Genomic DNA, 19131 nt, shown 5'->3' on the forward strand with positions numbered 1-19131 from the left:
GTCCCCTCCCCACCTTCCTTTGATTTATGAATTATTCCATCATAATCAATTACTAATTCATTGGCTACCAATTAAAGCTGGCATCAGAAATAATGGTTACCAAATCCTTCTAATATACTTAACACCCGTTAGTATAGGAATAGGCATTCATAGCCACACGTGCAGTAATTCTTTATTTTCCATGCTAGCAAGGTAGAACACAGTATCCTAGATCATGTAATTAAATCCAAAAACTTCTTTAACTTTAAAATACCTTATGATTTCCTCTGGCAGCTAGGTTACACAATGGATAGAGTACAAGGTGTATAGTCAGAAAGATTCCTTTTCTTGAGTTCAAATCCAGCCTCATACCCATCTGAGATGTTTGATTCTGGGCAAGTCACTTAGCTTTCTTTGCTTTGGAGAAATGACTTCTCTAGAATCTTTGCCAAGAAGATCCCAAATGGGGCCAGGCCACAAAGAGACATTATTGACAATGAATGACTCAACAACAACAAAATAATTTCCTTTGAAAAGCTTGATAGCAGAGCTTCTGAATTATTAGGTGGTTTACTTGTATTGTTTACAACTATTTGGTGGAAGAACTAAAACCCAATTCTCCTGATTTGTTATATATTTTTATTATCTTCTGTCCTAGTAAAACTATCAAGATAAAATGGCTAGGGCAAGGTCAATGGACTTATGTGATTTGTCTAGAGTAACATAGCTATTGTGTCAAAGGCCAGATTTCAACTCAGGTTCTCCTGACTCCAGGCCTGGTGGTCTTCTTTGTCACCTAGCTGCTCCCCAGCTATCTTTATTTTAGTACTCTATGGTAGTAATGGTGAACCTATGGCAGGCAGAGCCCTCTCTGTGAACATGGGGTGCTCCCCCCCCCCCCCCCCCCGCCCCAGTTCTTTACTAGAAGGTCAGAGGGACTTGACTGGAACTGTTCCCTTCCCCATCTCCACCTTTTATGATGACATCTGCCCCTCTGAGGTTCAGTAACTTGATGGGAGCTCACAGATAGACAGCAGACAGAGTTGGAGGGGAGCAGGGTGCTTGGGCCATTCTTCACTTGCTCCTCTTCCCAGCAGCCCAATGGAGTTGTCCCCAGTAGTGAGAGTAAGCCCCAATAATATCAGAGCCATCAGCTAGGAATTGCAAAGCAGCATGAGAAAAGCAAACTTTTACCCCTCCCCAAATACTAGGTGTCCTTCCAAAAAAATTACTGATGCAGGAGTTCTGTGAGAAGAACATACAGTATTGATATGCTGACATGTTGAACTATCTGATTTATTATTATATAGAAGACACTGATTAGAGCTGTTAAGGCAATCTACATCCATTGTTTCCATCTTTTAAATCATTACTAACCATTTAGTTCTCGCAAAAGGCTTACCTAATTTCTTAACCTATGTTATTTTCCCTATAAAGTATGTGCCCCAACTCAGTAAACTTTGTCACTGCCCAGCAAGAAGTTGTCTACATGTCTGATCTGTCAGTCTGGCGGGTAGATCCTGCTGGAATCCCAGAACTATTTTTCTCATCCCCTTTCAATGACCCAGGAATAATTCCTCAAGCAAAACTTGACACAATAGGAGCACTTTATCCCTTCCCTTTCTGGGATAAAGGACAGGTGGGGTGTGGCACCTGGTCTCAGTGGGGGGAGGGGGGGCAGGTACTCAGTCTTTAAGAGGTTTGCCATCATTGCTCTATAGTGTTGATGATCATGATCATTGATATAATTACAATTAAAGCTGGAACTTTCTAAACATATAGTAACTGGTCGTTGGGTATGATGGTGAGATATTAAAGTAAGATAATTAAGATATTGAAAATTAGCTGTGTTTCAGCTGCTCTGTTTCCTTATTACCTTTTAGTTCCAGTTTTATTTTTTCTTTAATTACAGAAGAATCGGCTGAATTGAAATGGTCCAATTTCAGGTCAAATCTAATTTCTTAAAAAAAAAATTTTTTTTTTTTAGGTAGGTAGTCACCCCAGCTTCTTGAAGGAGGTTAGAGAACACATGCAGGACTCCTTTCTGATGCAGTCAGAGGTAAGATTTCTGGTACTATCTTGAATAATTTTCAAATGTTTTTAATGTTATTTCTTGATAAACCCTTATTTCTTTCTCCAGCAAGCCATTAGTTGTTACACAGCTATACAAAAATAACCAACATGTAAGATTTATAATATTTACAGAGTCTTACCATTGTTATGCCATACCTCCCCAATGAAAAGAGTGAAGTACATTTCTCAACTCTTATTTTATCTTATAATTAGTTATTATGATTGTACAGTATTTTTTCAGTTGAAATTCCTTCACATTTCATATTAATGAAATATATTGTGTCAGACCTGGGGTTAAGGAAAAATGCATGAAAAATTTAGAACTTCATGGTGCTTGAAACAAGTACTGTGAGCCATTTCTGAACTTTTATTTGTTCAGGAACTTAGCTAGGAAGAGAGTAGAAAGAATTGGCTCTTATTTTATGCTTACTGGTACTAGAGGGTTTATAGGTAATTCTGTAGACTGTTTACCTCGAGAATAGAATGGGCCATGTTAACTAGTTTTTAAGAGGGACTCGACTAAAGGTCAAAGTCATTTTAATAGGGAAGCCTTGTAGGTGGTATAGTTATATGTAAAAGTATTCTTTCATTAGCATTATGGGTGAGTACTGAAAGATTATATTGGGATATTTAGTTTTTCATAATGAAAGTCTGTGTCGGAGTAGTAACATTTTGACCATAGAAGTGCTGGTTGTATTAGAAACATATTTCATAGATTGATTTTATAAATGGAATAAGAAGTAAGGTTAAAATATGCTACAGGGTTACCTTTATGGGAGAAGCTATTGAGAGATTATGACAAAATGAACCATGTTTGGGAGGGGAAAAAATGCCAGGCGTTATTTTGACATGTTGAGATAATGGTGCATGATTCAGTTGAAAAGAGTCATCAAGTGACTGGTAAAAACCAACTGATATTCAAGAATAAGTTTGGTCTTAAAAGTGAAATTAGGGATAAAGATTGGAAAATTAGCTTTGTTACAAGAGAGAAGTTGAATTGGTGAGACTTCCTATTCTGGAAGAGGGGGCAGGATGAAACTCTTCGTTTTACCCCTACTACAGCCATTTGGCCAAAGATGAGGACATAAAATAGGGATGTTAAAAATATGGATAACCAGGAATACAAACTATATTTGAAGGTAATGGAGCAACTGTTCTTTGGAAGGGAGTATTCAGTAGTGTCAAATTGCAGAGGAGCCAATATGAGGAACAAAATATCCATTAAATTTTGTGGTAGAGAATCTTTCCCACTATCAGTTGCAAAGCAGAAGAGCAGTTAAGCAATAAGAGCTAGGCAGTTGGGATTAATCGACTTGCCTAGGGTCACTCAGCTTGTAAGTGTCTGAGGTCAGATTTTTAAATGACCTTTTGTCTGTCTTCTGAGCTACCTACCTGTTCTCTTCAAATGTACTTTTATTAGGATGCTGAAGGAAGTTGATATAATGTCTAGTTAGGAAGTAGAGACAGTTGGTATAGACACCATCCCAAGTTGTCAAAGTTTAGAAAGTTGCTACACAATGTTAATGGAAGATTTTTCATATTTAGGCTCAAAGAAGCAAACCTTTTTATTCCCAATCTGAAATTCCTTGTCCAAATTGATGTCTGAAGGGAAAGTGCTTAACACATTACCCTTTGTGGATAGCTAGTGTCAGTTGATTTTTTTGTTGTTGTTGAATGATTGACCCTCTCCTTTGCTAGCCCAAGATGCTTCCTATCTTCCTAGTCCCTCACTACAGGAGTGGTAAGGTGAGCTATCTGATGTATTATTAGATTTTTCCCCTTTGAAAGTGATAAAATTTGAGTTGAATTTTTGTATTAATAAAATAAAATTCTAAATAACCTTTCATCCAAAATACGTTATTAGCAGGTCTTCTTAACATGGAATCTTTGGATTTAAGTGTAATTGGTTTCCTTTGTACTTTTATGTTTTTAATATTTTTTATTAAAATTTTTTCTCATCAAATTGTAAAAAATTTGTATTTATGGACAATTTTGTTCTACTCATTTACTTTTTTTAATAAAAATTTTTTAATTTAGTGAAACTCTATCCTTCTACTTCAGCATTTCACCTTCTTCCTTGTCATTGAGAAAGAAAGATGGGAAAAAGTCCCAAATCTCCTGTTAAAGACATGTATAGTGAATTAAAACAGCTTTCCACATTGGCCATTTCCCCTCAAAATATATTTTAAATTATATACTCTTATGACAGTAGTTGGGTGGTATGCTTTATCATGAGTCCTATGTAATCAGAACTGTTTATTGTAGTAATTAAAATTCAAACATTTGTTCAAAGCTGTTTGTTTCTGATTCTGCTCATTTATTATCTAGTGCATTTCTTCTTAATTTTCTTTAAAATTGACCCATTTATCAGAATTCCTAATTGAACTGTAGTATTCTAAGAATTCTTTAGAGGCTGCTAATTGGGCCTGAAGTCAGGAGGATTTGCTTTCAAACCTGTCCTCAGTCATTTTGTAACCCTAGGAAAGTCACTTAACCAAAATCGACCTCTATTTCATTAGTTATAAAATGGGGCTAATAATGGGATGTGTGAGATGGAAATCACATTAAAAGACTGATATAAATTTAAGGTCTCCAAGGAATTCAGCTATGTAATTCCTAAATGAAAACTCAAGTCAGCAGTCAGCCTTTTATGGAGTTTTTAATTTCAAACAGGAGGAAGAAAGGTATGAGAGAGAGAGAGAGAGAGAGAGAGAGAGGGAGAGAGAGGGAGAGAGGGAGAGAGGAGAGAGAGAGAGGAATAAGACCCAAGGCCTTGGATAGCCGAGGCAAAGAGAAGACATCAGTCCCTATCACTCACATGACCAAAATGGAGAAACAGTCTGAGTGCCTACACTCCCAAAGCACCAACAACCTCCATTCCTCCACACAGGAAGTCCCCAGACTCCTCAGCTGTCCTCTACCTCACTTCCTGTGTCTCACCTGTGCCAATGGTGGCTCTAGCTTCACCCAGGACCTCCCAGAGGTCTGTCCCCTTTGCACATGTCTGTTGAAGGCCACATTCTCAAATAATTAAATCTTGAGCTTTGCTTTGCTGCAGCCCTTCCTAAATCCTGTTACCCTGAGTAGGGTGGAGATTGTAGTTTCCAAGACCTGATTCTGTCATTCCAAGTATCTCTATTGTTATTGATCAGGAAATAGCCAAGTCCCATCCTCTAAAGAATGGTTTGAACAGGGTTGAGTAGTTTTGAAATTCACAGATGTAACCCTAACCCTGGGGTTGTTGTGAGGATCAAAAGAGATGCACTAAAACACAGTTCTTGGCACATAGGAGGTACTTTATAAATGCTTGTTTTCTTCATACACTATAACTTAACCATTCTCCAATTCATTGGCATTTCTGTAAATTCCCATAAAAATCTATTAAGAAGAGGTAGAAAGATAAAATTCATATAAAATAATTTCAGGAACTAGAAAATACTTGTTAGTCTTCTTTCCAAATCCCACAAAAGTACTATATTTTTATGATACAGACACAAAACACTGTTTATATAGACACAGATCGAAGTAATATAAACATTAATTCCTCATGTATAGGTATATTTGTCAATATAATAACAAAGTATTTGGGAAAACTGAAGGTCCAACATTTTAAAGGAATTATGAAAAAGTGAAAGCAGGGAGCATATCATTAACTAAGATATTCAAACTTTTACAAAGCAGTAATCATAACAGTCTGCTACTTATTAAGAAATAAAGACTAGTCTTTGGAACAGATTAGATACTTAAAGTCCTGAAGCAAATGAATAACATAAGTGTAGTGTTTGACATACCCAAAGATTTCAGCTATTTTGGTAAGAATTTACCCTTTGACAAAATTATTGGTAAAAACAGGAACACGTCTGTCAAAGAGTAGGTGTATAGCCTTGTGTCTTGCATCATTAGGCATAAAAGATGTCACAGACAAAATAATATAAATAAGGGAACAAAGAAAAAACTCCTTGTGGTTTCAGTAGGTAGATGCAAAAATATCACAATCAGATAAAGGATAGAAAATTTCTCCGGTGAAATGGACAATTTCTAAGTACACAAAGATTAAGGTTTTTGGGTGGGAGGATTGACATTTCTAAGATACAGGGAACTGATTCAAATTTATAAGTTTATAAGATCCTTTATCCAGTTATTTTATGCATCTAAAAACATTCTGTGACTGTCCATTGACTGGACTACACAAGGACATACTATAAAAATTGTGTTTTATAATTTTTCTCAATTTTATCTGCTTTCGTTAGGAAGATGATGTAGAATTAGTTGATATTAAACTTGGCAGGAAGATGTACATGGGTTTGATAACTGTCTTTTTATTGTTGTGACTATTAAGTTGTTTAATCTCTCTGAACCAGAGTATCCTTGTCAGTTAAATAACAAGGATATTTTAATACTTATTTCATTGAGTTATTTGTAGTGAGGATGAAATGAGATAAAGAGTATTAAGGAAATGCATGTAAATGTTAGCTGTTAATGATTCTGATACTTACTTTACACCTAATAATATTTATTGATTTGGTTATTTTTTGCTTTGATGATGGACTAGAAAATAAGTGATTCCTTGTGGTTCAGAACTTAAGTGAATTGCAGTTTCATTTTATTTGGTAAGTTAAGAAACATATACAACAACCACTGTAACACAGATATACAAAGGAACAATCTTAAGGATATATCACTTTTTGCTTGTTTATTTTCAACCCATGCCTTCTATTTTAGAAATGATACCAAGTATCAATTCCAAGGCTGAAGAGTGGTAAGGGTTAGACAATTGGGTTTAAGTGACTTGCCCAGGGCCACACAGTAAGTGTTTGAGGTCAGATTTGAGCCTCCCTCTCATCTCTATGCCACTGAGCACCGTAGCTGACCCTCGTATGAAATCTTTTGTTTAAAAATGGAATGTTCTGCTTACTTTCTAAGCTCCAGATGAACCACAGTGATGGGTCTTACCTCCTAGATAGGGAAGTTTAGAGAAAGGGGATATATTTTGGAGGGGAATATGATGGGAATCATTTGACACATTTAGTTTTTTGTTTTGACAGAGCATCTAGTTGGGAGATAGCTAACAAGTAGAGAGAGGGGTTTAGAGTTAGAATGGATATGCAAATTCATAGAGGTGAAAATTGAACTTGAGTGAGAGCACAGATAGGATGTCTTTGGGTTTGAGTTGGAAGTGCTGAGTTACCTAGTGTTGAAGCAGTAAAGGATGTATTCTGGCCTGAAAAATGAAAGAGTTAATCAACAGGTTAAAGAAAATAAATGCAAGAGATTTGGGTAGGCATTGGCATATAATCTTCCAGACAGCATATAATGTTGAGTTTCATTTGTAAAAGAGGTGTATGTGTGTAGTCAAAATGATGGGATGGATTATTAATCCACATATTGGGGTTCTAGGAATTTATCAGTGAAGGGGACATCCAATATAGGACAATAGACTGAAGGAGGAAGTTATTGGTTTGGTTTTGGTTTTCCTACAATGGTGGAATTTTATGTCTTTAGACAGTGATAAAAGGAATTCATTGGTTAGGGAAAGATGAAAGTGTGATATGAGTATCCTACTTTTAAATTCTTGGATTTTGGTTATAAGTCAAAATAGGCTAAACTTTTTTCTATTAGGAACTTTAAGGCAATGTGATTATTTTCTTTAATTTTACCTTAGCAACCAGATTTGCTCTAGCGTAGAAGGTAATTCCACTTGTTCTTGTCTTCACCAATTAACCAGTATTAAACACCTATTTTGTGCCAGTCTAGCATAGGCTAGACTCTGCAGATACAAGACAAAGAATAGCATTCTTTTTTCCTCATATATTTCACAGTCTAATTGAGAGAAGAGACACAATGTGTTTAGGTAGCAGGGAAGGAATCATAGAGGAAAAGATGATGTAGTCTGCTGTGGTTTGAGGAAGTTAGGTAGTTAAGGAGAAAGTTAAGCCAAGTTAGGTAGTTAAGGAGAAAGTTAAGCCAAAAGCATATTTAAATGGGTTGGCCTTGGCAAAGAATAGGGCCACCATTTTATTGGGAGACTATTGGGGTGTATGGGTGCTCAGGGAGGGGTAGTATCTCTGGTATGGAGGGCTTGTCGTGCCCTTCTAGGGCAGCTCTCCAGCCTCTGACCTCCACCTGACACCCAGCTCTCACTTGTGGCTCCCAGTAGCTGCTAGCATGTGGCAGCGGCCACACCCCGGGCAACGGCTTCGACAAGACAAGCCGGCTAAACCTTGTGCGGGTAGCCATCGGGTCGTCGATGCTTGGTGAACCAGGGTTTTGCTCACCCAGCATGTTCTGCTTCGGCAGAACAGACGGAAGAAACCAATAACGGCTGAGATGTCGACGCAGCAAAGCACTGTGGAGTGCTTAGGGCGTGTTGGAGCACAAAAGACAACACGGCCATCCAATGCAGCTGAGGAAGTCTCCAGGTGTAACGACTTTTTGTGCCACTGGACCCAGGCTTCCAACGCCGAGAGAGTGGGACTGTCTCTGTGCCATCGACTTTTCCACTTAAATCTCCTTCACCGCACAAGTGTCTTTGTGCACACTCATCTATACACCATAGATGAAAACGCACAAAGACAGTCATCATCCTCGGTTACCAAGAGACTACTACTATTGTAGAAAATTTAAAGGGCTTCCTTTGACCTTCTTTCCAAGTTGTTTTGGGCTAGGAAATTGTTACACTCCATTCTTTTGTTGGTTCTGCTACAAAATTTGTTTGAAGGCATTATTTTAAAGTTGTTTGAAGAATATTTTGGAGAACTCATGTGAGTTATTGCCCTTACTGCCATACTGCCTTTGCCCAATTTTATCTAATCATTACCATTTAATTCACCGGCTGTTTATTTAACAGTCAGATAGAAGGCATGAGTTTAGTATGATCTTTTTTTTACTTAAGTCATGGGTCACATTCCACCAACTCTCACAGTTCTGAAGTTAAATTTATTTTCATCCTGAGAACTTTGATTCCTTTTAATAATTAACTATTCTTTGATTTTTAGTTTAGACATGATCTAATAAGAATTATACTCTTTTATTTCATCCTAGGGCAAAATTTGTATGAGACCATGTCATCTGGCTTACTGTTCCTATAATTTCATTTGACTCTTAATTCATTGATCACTGGGCAAATATATTAAATAGTCTGCATGGCACTATTGCTCTAAATTAAATCTTTCCATGATTTTATTAAACCATAAGAAATATAAATCCAATTTTTAATACCATCTTATTCTGGAAGCTACTTTTCAAGCACATTTGCAGGAAAATACATCATCCGCCTGTACTGTGTGGGACGTTACTTATGTTTTCATGTAGTTAAACTTTGCTTTTTCAAAAACAAAACAAAATGATATCGACTTTGTGACCCTGCACAACTCATTAAACTCCATTTGCTTTAGTTTTTTTTTTATCTGTTTAATGAATTGGAGCAGGAAGTGGCAAACTACTCCCATCACCTTTGCCAAGAAAACTCCAAATGGTTGTCATGAAGAGTTGGACACAACTGAAGAACAATAATACTTAATAAAGAACTTTGGTTGTAATGGCATAATTAATTTTTCTTGGCATGGTGGTTTAGGTGGAAACTGGATCATTTTATCCTAGTTTTCCCAGGTTTTTCTCTTTTCTTTGCATTTTCCTTATGGTGGAATAATCTATTAAATTTATATAACATTGAATCATTCCCTAATTGATGGCTGATTCCTTAGTTTCTAGTTCTTTGCACTATCCCAAGAAAAGCCAAACCCCAATTGCTATAATATTTGTGCACACATAGATCCATTTCCTTTTCTGATTTGGAATTTTTGTATAATGTTGACTGATTAATGGAGTCAGAGGATGTACATAGTTTAGTGAGTGGAGGCATAGTTCTAAGAATGTCTGGAATAAATTACTGCTTCATCAATAGATGGATTCTGTAAGGTGCCCTCCACTTCTGTTATCTGTTAATTCTTTGTTCCAATAATATTAGCTAGTATTTATCTAGAACTTATTATATAAATTACTCTCTATATGTATATATGCCATACATTGTGTTTAGCACTGCTTTCACTTTTATTCTTATAGCAACCCTGGGAAGTAGTTGGCTATTATTATTCCTTTTATAGATGAGGATACTGAGTCAAAACAAAAGTTAAGTGACTAGTTACAGCTAGTAAATATCTGAGACCAGTTTGGAACACGTCTTCCTGACTGTAGACCCAACAGTCTGTTCAGCAGCTTAACTACTATTAACTGTCACTTCACTGACTCTACAATGAAAAGTATACTTTAAAATGGTTCCTCTTTTTGTTTTTTTTTTTTAATTCATGTATTGTTGGTTTTCCCCTCCAACACTTCCATCCTTGCTCTACTCTAAAGGGTGTGAGAGAGAACCTTAGAGTTGCTTCAATTTGTTTTATGTTACTGATTTTCAGCATTTGGTTTATTGATGAATTGGATTTCTTCCATTGAGAATTGCCTTCAAGCATAGATTATTTTCAAACATTTCTATTTCAAACATAGATTAGTTTGAACAACTATTATTCTTATAAATTAGTATCAATTTCAATATATCTTGGAAACAGTGCAGCTCTTATTGCTTCTGTCTATAGGTTGCATTGCAATCTTTCAAAAGTAAGAAATTTTCCTTTAAAAATTATGTGGAGTTAAATCTAGGGTTTATGTTTTCTGGAGTTTGACCTTGAATGCAATTATATAAAATTATATATTTTACATGTTTTGCATGATTTTTTATATATATGCATAAAACTCAGATCAAATTTCTTGCCAACTCTGAGCTGAGGGAGGGAAGTGAGTCAATTTGAATCATGTAATTTCAGAAAATTTATTACATGTAATTGGTAAAAATTTAAATTATGCATTTTATTTGTGTACATTGAATTACAGCCTCTACAAACTTTTTCTATTGATCTTTAATTTTACTTGTTTTGATTTGCCACAATTAATTTCTTTGTCAGTTAACCAAAGATAATATCAAATTTTGTTTGAATTCTTGTCTAATCTTTTACCTTTAATCTAAGATTATATGTCATGAATTTTGATAGAGATGAAAACTTTATTTTTGAGAGATTTAGGTAATATTTTTGAAGTTGTTATCTTTAAGTAACTGCATAATGTTGAAGTTTTTAGTAATATGTATCCTGACTTTAATTTTTCAAGAATAATTTTTAGTTGAATTGAATCTTTTTTTCCCCCCTTAAATAATATGCCACCTTTTGTTTTATGTTTTAGAAATACGGCAAATTGACAGCTTGTACTGGTTGTAGAACTCAGTGCCGGTTTTTTGATATGACTCAGTGTATAGGTCCCAATGGATATATGGAACCATACTGTTCAACTGCTTGCATGAACACGTACAAGACAAAATATGCAAAATCACCAAGTAAGTTAAAGATATTTAACCCTCTTCCTCATTTACATTTCACCCTCCCTTTCATGTCCTTTCTTTAGTTTTTGATATTTTTAAGCCTAGTTACATTATTAGTTTAGTAAGAAAACACTAATTTCATACCCTAGTAAAAAAAAATTCTATCTTAAAAAGTTCTTGTAGGGCAGATGGGTGGCTCAAAGGATTGAGAGCCAGGCCTAGAGACTGGAGGTTCTAGGTTCAAATCTGGCTTCAGACGCTTCCCAGCTGTGTGACCCTGGGCAAGTCACTTAACTCCCATTGCCTAGCCCTTACCATTCCTGCCTTGGAATCAATAACACACTATTGATTCTAAGTTGGAAGATAAGGCTTTTGGGGAAAAAAAGTTCTTGAATTCTCCTTGGACAATATAATGTATATTCAGAGCCCTCACAGCTCAATAGAACCAGCCAAAACCAGAGCTTTCATTTTAGATCTAGCCTTTGAGGCTACATTTTATAACTAAGTGAGGTTCTTCACCATAGTAATAGGAAATTGAAATCTCCAGTTAAGGCAACTCTCTGTTTCTGCAAGTATCTTTACCAATGAAATTACAAACCTTTCAATAATAGCCTTCATAGATTGATCTCATTCCAGATTATCAAAATATTGGTGATACTATGTTCCCTCTTCTTTATCCATATTATCTAAAACCTTTTTCCCTTTCAGTTTTTCTAAAATTTAGGAAAGATTGAACTACTTATATCTTATCTACCCTTGTGTTTTCTAAGTTAAATATAGGATACTAGCCTTACAAATTAATTGACGGCGTTGTATTGTATTAAGAATTGAAGGCAGGAGAACCTTGCATTCAAATTCTGCCTTAATAGCTTTATGACTATGGGAAAAGTCATCCCTTTTCATTTTTTTTTTCATCTATATCAAATGAAGGACATTGAATAAATGCTTTCTCTTAAAGGTCCCTTCAGCTCCATGTTATCACTATTATCTCTTGATCTTGTGAAAAATAGGCCACATAATAGTTGTTTCTTAAAAAATTTTTATTATCAGATAATTATCAGAATGAATTTACTTTTTTTAAAAGAGTTGATTTAATTTAGAATTGCCATAATGACATGATTCATGTTCTTTCCTTCCCCTCTTCCCACCCTGCTTCTGTAGCCAATGAGCAGTTCCACTGGGTTTTACATGTGTCGTTGATCAAGACCTATTTCCATACTATTACTATTTGGACTGGGGTGATCATTTAGATTCTACATCCCCAATCATATCCCTATCGACCCATGTGATCAGGCAGTTGTTCCTCCTTCTGCGTTTCTACTCCCACAGTTCTTTGGATGTGGATAGAGTTATTTTTCATTAGTCAGAATATGTTTACTATTAATTTTTAAGGTACTTTAGATTTTATTTTCTTAGCATCACTGTGTCATCAAGATAGGAAAGAGTAGAATTGTGAGACCTTCATTCAAATCTCACCCACTGAAATTTTATGACTTTAACCATTAGCCTGTTTGAATTTATTTTTTCATTTTTAAAATGGAGATAATAATGCTTTGTACTAACTACCTCTGTGTTTTTATGAGGAATGCCCTTTAGAAATCTTGAGGTATTAATTAGATGCGTTAATTTTTAGTCATTATAATTACTTTATTTTTTCACTTAGTTTGCAAGGAAATCATATATGAACCCTTTCTTTCTCAGGTGTGGGAATCATTTGTCACTTTTGTAAGCGAAATTCTTTACCTCAGTATCAAGCCACAATGCCTGATGGAAAACTGTACAACTTTTGCAATTCCAGTTGTGTAGCTAAATTTCAGGTTTGACATTTTTTTACATATTTTTATCCATACACACATGCTAAATGTTATTTTTGTGCCAGCAGTTTTTTGACTCTTAATTCAGCTTTCCTATATTGTAGTAAGGTAATGATATATGGCAACTCCATGTTGTCTATACTTCTCATTTACTTGGCCTTGGTACACTTAACTTGAAAGTACAGATAAAAATATATTCCTGTTTTGGGGGGAAATGTGCTAAAGTATTTCAAATGTTTTTGGTGTAAATTTTTTTTTTGTATTTTGTACTTTTTAGCCATGTTCTCTTAAGTTGGATGATAAAAATTTTACTTTTTTGCACACCTGTTGTATAATAAATATTATTGCTGTTAGTAGTTTAATGTAGCACATGAAATTTGAGCCAGGCAATACATTATCTTGTTTTTTTAAACCTGTGTCATTGTAGTGATGAAATACAATAAAAATTATATATATTTGGAATTTATTAACTGTGTCCTACCAAAAGAATTGATCTCATCTAGCAATTACAGTCATAATTTAGTTTATTATAGAGTTCTAAATTTGCCATGGCTTGATTTTCCTTAAGTGTTCAGACTTTTTACTCTCCAACTTGATTGTCATCCCAGTATGATAAATCTTGGGATTGGTAATTTGTTGCTCTTGATCTCAAAAAGTTCATGATGTGGTAATAAGCTCATAGTTGAAGTGTTATTGACTCCACTTTGTATTAGACTAAAACTCTATCCTTATCTTATGCCAAAACTTAGCTTCAGATTATGTTTTTTGTTTTGAGTATAATAATGATTAATCATAAATAAAATTCTAGTGTATATAAAATTAAAAATTGCCATTTAATTTTTAAAAGCCCTTCTTAAAGAAGAAGATTAAGGGCTAGGCAGTGAGAATTAAGTGACTTTTCCCAGAGCCACACACAGAGGAAGTGACTGAGGCCATAAAATTGTCTTTTAAATAAGCATTTTCTGATTGAAAGGGAGACGAATGGATATATTGGTGTAATGAAGAGTCTGGCCCCAGCTTTTAGTTCTATCTCTGCTGGACCTGGCTTAATTCAGTTAATTCAGAAAAATTATGTAAAATTCTGTACTTTAGTTCCTGAATGTTTGTGATGAGGGAATTATAGACTTTCTTTTTCAACTTTGAACTACTTTTTTGTTTTTGAATTATTATTATTTCTCTAATTAAGAATGCAAAAATGTTATCTTTTCAGTGTTAATTTTTTGATGTATAAATTTCATGACATTTTAATAAGCAATTAAAATATACTAATTATTTGTATTACATTTGTGTTTCAGACTCTTAGTATGCAATCATCCCCAAACGGTCAGTTTGCAGCACCAAGTGATATTCAGTTGAAGTGCAGTTATTGCAAAAATTCCTTTTGTTCCAAACCTGAGATTCTGGAATGGGAGGCAAGTTTTTGTTGTTGTTATTGAGTTAAACTTATAATATAGAATGACCAATTCTATAGGTACATGGATTTAGCTTTCTTTTTCCAAATTACTTCAGTATTTGACTCAATTATGAATTAAATGTCTACACTTATACTGTCTTCTATTTAGTTTTCTCAATTCTTTAATTCAGTATTAAAAGTATTAATGAATAGCTAACAGATATAATGCTTGCAATGTGATTAACTAGCACATAAGTGCTTCATAATAGTTTGTTGAAATTTTCTCCCTAAAATTGTGGGAAAATTCAATCAGTGGAGTAAATGTGACCACTCAAAACCAAACACATTTCACATTAATATTGGTTTGTTTAGGCTTTTCATATTGTATATGTATTTATTGCAAAAATATTCTTTCCCCAGAAATTTCTTTTTTTTTTATTTTTATAAGCGATTGTATTTATTAAAATCTTTTGCTAACTTTGTTGTACTATATTTAAAAAAAAATAATTTTGTTTAAAAGATTAGTTACCTAATGTTACATATTGCTTTTTGTCCAGTAACCCCGATTGATAAAGTCTTTTCCCTGCTTTTGCATTTTCCATTTTTCTGATCTACCATTTCTTTAGATTGTTAAAATGTATTTCTTCTTTGGGAGTTTTTTCTTGTTATGATTGAATTTTAAGGGATATTTTGTACCTAGCTGTTTTTCCATTTTTAAAAAAATATAATTTAGTTTGTTGTTTCTTTAAAGTATAAATGCCTTAACTTGTATTGCAACAGTCATTATGAATAGCTGTTGAACCAAAACATCAATATCTTTTGGCAAATCACTCTTCTTGACATTGTTCTTTTCTTTGGTTCTATTTTCTCAGCCAAAATACAAAGATATTGGCCGAGATGTTCCTTCTTTTTCATCTCTGAATATTTTATTTTTCCCAATTACATGTAAAAATAATTTTAAACTTCAATTCTCCAAAATTTTGAGTTCCAAATTCTCTCTGTCCCTTCTCTTCCTTGTCCCTGAGATGGTAAGTAATTTGTTATAGAGTATATGGGAAATCATACAAAACATATTTCCATATTGGTCATGCTTTTTTTTTTTAAACTGGAAAAAAACTCCAAATAAAATAAAAAATGTTTCTCAATCTGCATTCAGACTATTGTTTCTCCTTAGGTGGGTTTTCACTAGATGATCTTTCTAAGGTTCCTTTTCAATTCTAAAAACTTACACACTGTTTAGTATTTAACCTTTGGGAAATTATGAATTATGAATGCCTCTACTTGATGCTGGTTTTGCAAGATGAATTTATTGGCTTTGTAGTTAGAACTCCAGTAAGAACACTTGTTTGATAGTTTTGAAACAAGAAACAATAAAAATTAAGGAAGAGAAATAAACAAACATTTGTATAGTCCGGACTATGTTACACATTGTCCTAAGCATTTTTTAAAAATAACATGTCAGTCCTTGAATTAGGTGCTTTTAAAAACTTAGACAGGCAGGTCCAGTCATTTAACCAGGTTCATGCTGGTTGTAAGAGTCTAAGGCTGTATTTGCATTCATATTTCCTGATTCTACCCTTGGAACTCTTATCTGCTGTGCCACCTAGTTGTCTCTCAATAACCATCCTTTTTAAGGCATTTTAAAGTTTTCAAAGCACTTTGCTTATGATTTCCCATTTGGTCCCGAAAAGCACTCTGGGAAGTAGGAGTCATCATTATACAGCTAATAAATTTCTATGACAGAATTTAAACTTGGGTCTTCCTTATTCCAATTCCAGCATCTTTTTAAAATTTTCTATCCCAATTGCTCCTAATTTTCTACTTAGGATAAAAAAAAACCCCAAGGCGCCTCTACTGGATGTGTTTTTCAATGATTATCTTTGGGAACTGGTGTCCAAGAGAGTGATCAAGCAAAAGAAAGATTTAATATTTTTTTAGTGGTGTAAGATTTAAATTAATATCCATCAACTAAGTATTTTATAAAGTTTATTAATAATCAAGAAGGAATAAAAAGGAAATAGGAGTTTTAAAAAATCTAATTATTTAATAAAATTAAGATTGTGACTAAGTTCTCCTTGCCTGTTTAAAACGCTCACGCTAGGGGGCAGCTGGGTAGCTCAGTAGATTGAGAGCCAGACCTAAAGACAGGAGGTGCTCCTAGATTCAAATGTGGTCTCAGATACTTCCCAGGTGTGTGACCCTGGGCAAGTCACTTAACACCCATTGCCTAGCCTTTACCACTCTTCTACCTTGGAACCAATGCACAGTGTTGATTGCAAGAAGGATGGTATGGTTTTAAAAAAAAGAAAAGCCTGCTCCACCAAAGCCCTGACAGGAAGACAAGAGAGCAAGAGGTGGGGGCTATACCAAATTTATATCTTCCATGTGTCAGCAGGTAATGTGAGGAGAGTAGGGTACTGGGAATTGTAGTTTTTATGGTAATAGATTCTAATTGCACAGTGAGTGGCATAGATTAGTCTTCTAGTTATTACTCATAACATCCCATTGCACAACTATTTTCACAAGGAGTGGGAGAAAATGAATTTTTGGTGGGAGTTAAGTAGTTGAAATACTTTTTAAGTAGGTTTTTTTTTTTTGCATCTAAGAAGGCTGATGACATTTCAATTTCTATCTGGTTTAATTAATACTACCTTTGTATTCTTTTACATTGTGTATTTTTCGGTATTTGGCACATAGGTCATCCAATTTATGGCAGTTAGTCTTATTTCAATCACGACCTCATAATTGTCAAGTTCAGGTACTTTATTTTAAGTTCCTGTTCCATGAAAGTGGTGAAAATTCTGCTTTCCAGCATCTCACTCTAATGAAACTGTTAGGCTGCATATTTAATTATTTCAGTAGCACCTGCACTCTATAATTTTGGGAGAAGAGTACTTACTCAGTTTTGTAGGATTAATTCAGCATGCCATTTTGTCATTTTTAAAGCTTTTCAGCTATTTCCACTATTAGAAATTAAGTGATAGAAGTCCTGCCACCACTGATTAGCCTTAGTTTTGCTTTTGAAAAGGGTATGAGTGTTTTCAATTTGATTTAATATAAGTTATTAGGAACCTGAAAGGAGACTATATAATACTTTGGGCCAACCTGTTATGGAAGCCCAGATTCCATATCCTGCTTCTGATATGTTACTGGCTTTTAAGACATGAGACATTATGTTACTTAACCTTTCATTGTCCCAGGTAACTACATCAGATGAAATTCTGACACATATCAGTAGAAGGACCCGATACAAGGAAAGTTTCTCAAATTGATAAAATGAATAATTTAAACCACTCCTAAAATTCCATAAGGACTGTGGTACAAACATAAAGATGAAAATTCCATGATTGATGCTCTCAAGTGACTTAAATTTTACTGGGTTGGAGGGCATATGCCAAGCATGCAGTAGGTAAAACACAGAAGGAGGATATGCTGCTTAATTGTGTATAAGTGAGTTGGTACCTGAACTTAAATCTTCAAGTAACTTAAGTGGGAAAATTTTAAGTAGCAGTTTGAAGGTATAATGTGAATATATTACTTTTCAGAAATTCTGATAATCCCAGAGAAGAAATGAAAATTTTTGAGGTAGTTGACAAAAATGAAAATGGTCTTCAGAGACACTGGAATTAATTTGTTTTAGTTATGTTTCCAACACTTAACTAGATGTGTGATCATGAGCTAATCATGTATCCATTCTAAACCTGTTAGCAGTGGTTTCAATACTTGCATTATCTCTCATAGAATTGTGACAACAGTACTTGTAAGCCTTACAGTACTATATACTTGTGAACTTTTCCTATTAAGCTACTTTAATACATCTGCTTTGTTCCCACTTCATGTTGTTAGCAAAGCCAGATTTCTGTCTTCTTTGTTTCAGTTTTCTAATTTGAAGGCAGCAGGAGTCAGCATTTTGGAGCACAATACCTGATTTACCTGTGAAAAGAGCTAAATTAGGTACCTGGAATTTATGGTCCATATATGTGCCCCCACTTCAGTCAGAACATTTTGTTTTTTAATGCGTTCTAGATCCCTGATTTTTTTAGCTAAATTAAATAATATTGTTGCTATAATGTTCACTTGGCATTTAAATTTGTTCTTGCTTTATTGTGTTTAGAACAAAGTATATCAGTTCTGCAGCAAAACATGTTCAGATGACTATAAAAAGTTGCATTGCATTGTTACATATTGTGAATACTGCCAAGAGGAGAAGACCTTGCATGAAACAGTAAATTTTTCTGGAGTAAAGAGGCCATTCTGTAGTGAAGGTAAGTACTTTTGTAAACTTGTATATAAATTTTTTTGGTAATTTTTATGCCATTTTTAAGCAGACCAATGAAAAAAAGTAATTTTTGTCTTTTGCGCACCAATAGCTTTTGTAAGGCAGTTTCATAGATTTCGAACTTAGTTTTCTTGTCTATGAAATGTGTATTATCAGACTTTTCCATCTTTTCTAGGAAATTATACAATTGAGGTCACTTATAAATGTTTGACTTTAGAAGAGAGAATTG

The 19131-nt window shown here is 34.4% G+C and overlaps 1 protein-coding gene across 5 annotated transcripts in view; it reads left to right on the plus strand.

The window, feature by feature from the left end:
- Positions 1 to 19131, plus strand: part of ZMYM2 (zinc finger MYM-type containing 2) — a 90493-nt gene that overhangs the window by 44227 nt on the left and 27135 nt on the right. For all 5 annotated transcript variants that reach the window (XM_056794666.1, XM_016421843.2, XM_056794665.1 and 2 more), the window contains 5 exons: positions 1967 to 2038; positions 11281 to 11431; positions 13118 to 13233; positions 14526 to 14642; positions 18738 to 18888. In XM_056794666.1, coding sequence (XP_056650644.1) covers positions 1967 to 2038; positions 11281 to 11431; positions 13118 to 13233; positions 14526 to 14642; positions 18738 to 18888 — 607 coding nt within the window. The remainder of the gene's footprint in view (positions 1 to 1966; positions 2039 to 11280; positions 11432 to 13117; positions 13234 to 14525; positions 14643 to 18737; positions 18889 to 19131) is intronic.

This window comes from Monodelphis domestica, chromosome 4 (assembly GCF_027887165.1).
Source record: "Monodelphis domestica isolate mMonDom1 chromosome 4, mMonDom1.pri, whole genome shotgun sequence".
NCBI classification, from domain to species: domain Eukaryota; kingdom Metazoa; phylum Chordata; class Mammalia; order Didelphimorphia; family Didelphidae; genus Monodelphis; species Monodelphis domestica.